The sequence below is a fragment of the Acipenser ruthenus genome, chromosome 3 (assembly GCF_902713425.1).
Source record: "Acipenser ruthenus chromosome 3, fAciRut3.2 maternal haplotype, whole genome shotgun sequence".
NCBI classification, from domain to species: Eukaryota; Metazoa; Chordata; class Actinopteri; order Acipenseriformes; family Acipenseridae; genus Acipenser; species Acipenser ruthenus.
This window is the reverse complement of record NC_081191.1, coordinates 63,978,901-63,984,900: the sequence shown is the minus strand read 5'-3', so window position 1 is coordinate 63,984,900 and position 6,000 is coordinate 63,978,901. Positions and strand designations below refer to the sequence as shown.

The window sequence follows — 6,000 nt, the reverse complement described above, 5'->3', positions numbered from 1 at the left end:
TCACACAGGGCGAGGCAATCCACGCACAGGCGGAGGGCGGGCGCGAACCCGGGATCTCTCGCACTGAACATAGCACCGATACCACTATACAAAAGAGCCGGCTCCTTTGCAGAGCGTATATCGGGCTTATGTCTTTGTGTGTGATTACGTCACCTAAAAGCCCAGCTACTGCCTACCCCCATGCACGCTACACATTATTTAGATTACTTTGTTTTTTTTTAATAAATGCATTACCGTAGTTATGTATTTTTGTCTGAAAACAACAACAACAACAACAACAAAACACGCGTTTAAAAAAAACGTGTCGGTTTAGATAGGCTAACTGCATCGCATGACAAGAAAAAAAAAACAGCTGCATGAGGATTTTACGAAAATGACTAGTGAGTAAGTAAGCTTTATTATAATATATAGTATTTAAGTTTATCCTGGTTTTGGCTCGTTGTCCCGTTTTTCATAAACGCCTGTCTTATGGGCATTAATAAGTGTTCTTGCTTGGTGTGTATGTAAATGTGTTAAACAGTGTTGAAGAAAAAAAAAAACATCAAAATACAAGGGTTTTTTTTTTTTTTTTTTTAAATACTTTTTTTCCTTCTCTAAATTGACATGACATGAAAACCCATAGCAGCATACTGTACAGTAGGATGTCAGTAAAATTCGATTTTATATTTTCAGGAATCTCCTGGGTTTCCATATCCCAAAGTTACCAGTATGTCCATGTGTAACCCTGGCTACTTAACTTTGGCTTGAAGGCAGCAGGAGAAGTAAGCCCTTGCATATTGCCTGTTTTGTATAGTTTGGGGAAGTTTTAAAATGTCTGCTTTGTTTTGAAAATGTAAAGTTTTTTTGCAATTAATCCTGAGTGTGTGTTTGTTTCTGTAGGTTATATGCATATTTGTTTTTTATTTGTAATGGATATGTGCAACTGATAAGATATAAGCTGCTTGCGATACACACTGCAACACATTTCAGGGGACAGACTAGAGAAAGTGAGAGAGAAAGTGAGACTCGGTAGAGGAAAGATAACAGTGAGTGAGGGAGTGTGAGACGATGACAGATTTTATTATTTTTGGCTTGAACCCTGACCCAAAAAGGTATTCGCTGTTATTTTATTTAGTTCAATTAATAATTAAAAAGGAAACATCCCATCTGGTCTCCCCGAGTCCTCTTGCAGCGCGACGAAAGCGTTACAATATATGTTTCTCATTTAAATACTGAATAGTTATTCTGCCACTTTTATGTAAATTGCACCCATTCCACCTTTCGATAAACAGAATAACAGTGTTTCATTTTAAGATAGAAACAACGTTTGGGATAAGAGAGTCGTGTTAAAACAGACGGAGACAGCGAGTTTCGGTTCGGAAAACACTTGATATTTAGGGCCAAGTATTAAAGCATGCGTTTTGGGATGTTAGTGTGAATTGTGCAGCAATTAAAAAAAAACAACAACTATTCGACAGTTTAGTCCCAACGTATGTTGCTGTTAAATCAGAGATAGTGGTTTATAAATAATTAGAAATGTGCGCAATGTCTGTAATTATCTGGCTGATTGTTTTCCAGTAAAGGCAATCTCTTACGTCTTTTGTTCAGGCATATGAACCTCTGGTTGGTATTTTTTACCCTGACCAGACGCAAAAACTCGACTATACATTACTCTAACACCCATATGCGGCAAGCCCCTTGTTGCTCTCGTTCCACTGATACCCAGTATAATTCTGTGCAATTATCATCCCTATGTGTGGTAAGCTTAGTTGGTGATTCAGGGGGGCGGAGGTAATTTTAGGTTGCTTGTTATGCGAGACTGAAACCACATGCTAAGTAGACTCATTGCATTGCATTTTTTTAAGCGGAAACCATAGAAGAATAAATTATAGCTTTATTGATTTTATTTGTGTGAATGTCAAAATAGTAGTAGAGGGCACCACACGTGCAAGTAAGCAGATAATTATTTTAGAACGATGACGACTCTCTCCCACTGAAAGCTTTGTGTGTTGTATATACAGGTGTGTTACCTGCTGTAGTCTCATCAGGAAAGGGGCTGGGTTTGCACTTTCTAGAATTCGTTTACAGTCCGGTTTGTCAGAATTCTTCAGTGCTATTCGTTCAAATGGAAAATGTTTTTCTATACGTCCAGCCTCGATGATAAGGATTCCGTCGGCTTCGCTCTCTCTCTCTTTCTCTCGAATCAGCTGTTAGCTAGAAGAGAAGCGTGAATACATTGTGTACCCGACTCGTGTTACATGAACTCGTTCTTTAGTTTAAAATATATATTTTTTATTAATCTCTTAGGAGTGTACTTTTAGATTTTTTTTCTCCAGATTTTGATTCTTATTTGTATATATATATACATATATATATTTTTTAAAATAATTGACTGCGTTGTATTTTCTTTGTAACATAACAGCGCAGTCACGGAGAGCCAACGACTTAGTGGATTGTCAAGCACAGACGTGCTTTAAAAATACCATTGATTTAAACTGACAATAAAAACACGATGGCCGTAGAAAGACTGGACTCTGAAGAGGTTCACCCAGAATTTCCAGAAAATGGCTTTGTGGCTACCGAAAAAGCTTCTTCGGGAGTGCTCCGTGAATATGACGAATCTGTGGCGCCTTATCTTGGGGGATTTGGGAAATACCAGAAACAACTAATTCTTCTAACCTGGATCCCCGCTTTGTTTATTGGATACAGCCAGAATTCAGACTCTCTTCTTTTAGCCCAGCCCGGCTACACGTGTAAATCTGTGGCTGTGAGTGTGGGAAATAGGACAATAAATCCGGTTTCGTATGTAAATACAACAAATGGCAGCAGGACTGCTTATGTTCATGGGAATGACAGCAGCAACGATATCAAAAACGCAGACTGTCTGTGCAACGATAGGAAATATAATATAAGCATTGGGCTCGTACAAAACGTGGTCACTAAGGTAAGTGCATTCCTCTGTAAAATCATGTGTTCTTTGTAATACTCTCATATGAAATTAAGTGTTTTGCTTTTCTGGACAGACAACTGGTGACGCTACACTGACGTGGTGTCTTTAAATACACCTCCATCAATAATTTGAGAATAAGATAGCAGGCTTTCAGCACAGGGTTTTTTTCTCATTTGTGTGACATGAGGCAACATAAAAGTTGCACATCTGGCCAGGGAAAATTGAGGTGGTCTCAAAAAAGAGGCCAATGGTAGAATGAAAGTGGACAAAACACCCTCATTCCGAGGAAGGAGTTCCAAAGAAGCTAGTGGCAATTTGTAAATTGGAGCAAATAAATGACCAATGCTTCCAATACAGGCCTTTTCAGGAGCACAACGTTAGTGATAATAAATACAAAAATATATATGTAGCCCATTATTGTGGTTGTTGTGTAGAATCGAAATTAATAAACAGAATTGGGCCAAAAATCGAGCCCTGCAGGACCCCACAAAAAAAAATTACAAATTGAAGCATGTTTGAGAGATAGGATCAAAACCAAAACAGGACACTACCTGACAATCCCACCATATTTTTAAGGCGATCAATTAAAACCGAGTGATCAGTAGTGCTATACTTTTATTAGAAATATGCAGGTGTTGCAGTTCAAACTCGCTCCGATGGACTATCAAATCATGTCACCTACAGAAAAGGTACCAGTATGCAGTGGGTGCTATTTAAAATAAATGTATTTGCATATCCTGAATTACTGTTATGCAGATAACCAAAAGAAAGACAAACACAATAAACTAGGACCAGTAATAATGGTATACATATAGTAAGTGGTAAGGACATTGACTTGGTTATTGTTTTGCGTTTCTTTAAGACGACTGTGATCTGAAGACCACCTATAAGGAAAATGTGATCTTATTTAATTGTGGCATACACTTCAAATGTTTCTCCTAAATCCTTATTGCTTAAACGATATAGACCTATTTAGGATGTATATGCTTAAAAATAATGACACATTTAAAAAATGTATGTGAGCTACACATGTAAAACGAGAGACACAAAAGAGAAATGGGTCTACTCAAAATCCTACCATTTTACCCCCTTTACCCACAATATACAGATAACTTAATATTTGTTTATATCTGCATAATTAACTGTGTATTGAAACAATTTCTTTACTTAATACATTGGAAAGCCACCAAAGTTTTGTTTCTAGTAACTCTGAATACACAGAAGGGTAACCTTATAAGAATGTAGTAAACCATCACCAATAATATATTTTTTATGGTTAAACATAAAGAACATTTCATGAATATCAAACCATATTTAAATCGTTGCAGCAGACTTTTCAGGTAAAGTTTTGTGAAAAGTCCATAATCCATAAAATAAGGCTCTGTAACCGACATATTCAGCAGTGTGGAGTAGTGGTTAGGGCTCTGCACTCTTGACCGCAGGGTCGTGGGTTCAGTCCCAGCTGGGGGACACTGCTGCTGTACCCTTCAGCAAGGTACTTTACCTAGATTGCTCCAGTAAAAACCCAGCTGTATAAATGGGTAATTATATGTTAAATTATAATGTGAAATAATGTATAATGTGATATCTTGTTACAATTGTAAGGGTGTCTGCAAAGAAATAAATAATAATAATAATAATATTCATGGGGACAGGAGATGTTATGTGCTATGTGCCATTTTATTCAGTTAGTTTGCTCCCAGTTTACATTTGACGTTAGCTGTGGTGGAGTAGGCCTACGCATTGTATTTAACATAGAACAAAGAACATTGTATACTAGCTTGTATGCAGCTCTGTGTATAACCAGCCACTTGTTTCTGCTTTGTTAAATGGAATGCGGTGTAAATCCGAGGAGAATCCCGGGCCATTTTGTATGCAAATACAGTAGTTCAATGCTGTACAACATTTGCAAAAAAATCCCTTTGACCTTTGTCTGCTGTGAAGTGGCCTTTGAAATCTGGCTAATACTGGTTCTACTGGTGGAATTTGCAAACCAAATCAGCTGCTGTTTCACATATTGTTTTTGAATTGATACTATTATGTTCAGTCTTTTAAGAAATAGGGTTGGAAAAACAAGCATTGGTAAACTGCTGACTGAATACTTGTGATCGGATAGATTTGTGCTCTGTATATGGTGAAGTAAGTAATCCCATTGTTCAACTGCTTTGTTTGCATGTGCTCTGTACAGCTGAAGCCAGATTTAACTAGGTATTTATGCTAAAGAGCATTTGGCACCATGTTTGTTTCTGAGTTACTTGTTTAGTAACATCTACATACCTGTGTATTTTTTCCTGTCACAAAACAGGAATGTGTATTATTAAGTGCTAGGAAATGCATCAAACTACATTTTTAAAGCAGATATTTTAAGCGAAAATTTGAGTTAATTGTATAATTGGCGCATCCTCTAGTTACACATTCAGTATGTTTACATGCAAGAGAAATTTGGAATTATTCTTGATAAACTAACATACAAGTGGAATTTAGTAAGAAGGTGATGACAGAGCACCATCTACAAGACTAGTTTAACAGGAGTAATCTAATGGAGTCTGATTTATTATTATAATAAAGTAAACACTGCACAGACAGTCTCAGTGTGGTTGCAACTCTATTCCGTCCAATAAACTGCTTCTCTTATCCACCTATAGCTGAACTGTATCTGTAGTAGATCAAAATACTGTACAAAGCAAGGCAAACTTCAGTCTAACACTACTGTATGACTATAGTATTATTCATAACACTTAAGGAGTTTAGAATGGTTCTCCGGTAATCTTTGTACATGCACTGTATTTCAATTTCGTGCTGCAGCATCAACCTGTCGGCTATGGAAACAGGCCATTTTTTTGGTAATTAATAACATTTAAGCCCACCATTTTAAACAAATGCTGATATAAACTATGCAAAAAATATAATACCTTAGCTGCTATAAACACACACATTACAATATGTATTGACAGGGAGTTCCTGTCGCTGGTTCTTGAGTGCATGTGTGCCTTTATGGAAGCAGCTGGGACACGCGTTGCTAAGGAACTAATTGAGCAGGTAGGCCTGTCCTGTGATGAGTTGATCGGGAG

At 37.2% G+C, this 6,000-nt stretch overlaps 1 protein-coding gene across 2 annotated transcripts in view; it reads left to right on the top strand.

The window, feature by feature from the left end:
• Positions 1–1,759: 1,759 nt before the first annotated feature.
• The window catches only part of LOC117435430 (solute carrier family 22 member 23-like), an 80,106-nt gene continuing 75,865 nt past the window's right edge, over positions 1,760–6,000 (top strand). The window contains exon 1 of one of the 2 annotated variants that reach the window (XM_034058576.3): positions 1,760–2,923. In XM_034058576.3, coding sequence (XP_033914467.3) covers positions 2,492–2,923 — 432 coding nt within the window. In that variant the 5' untranslated portion in view covers positions 1,760–2,491. Of the gene's footprint in view, positions 2,924–4,982; positions 5,069–6,000 lie in introns of those variants that run through there. The other variant, XM_059014765.1, reaches the window with a different exon arrangement.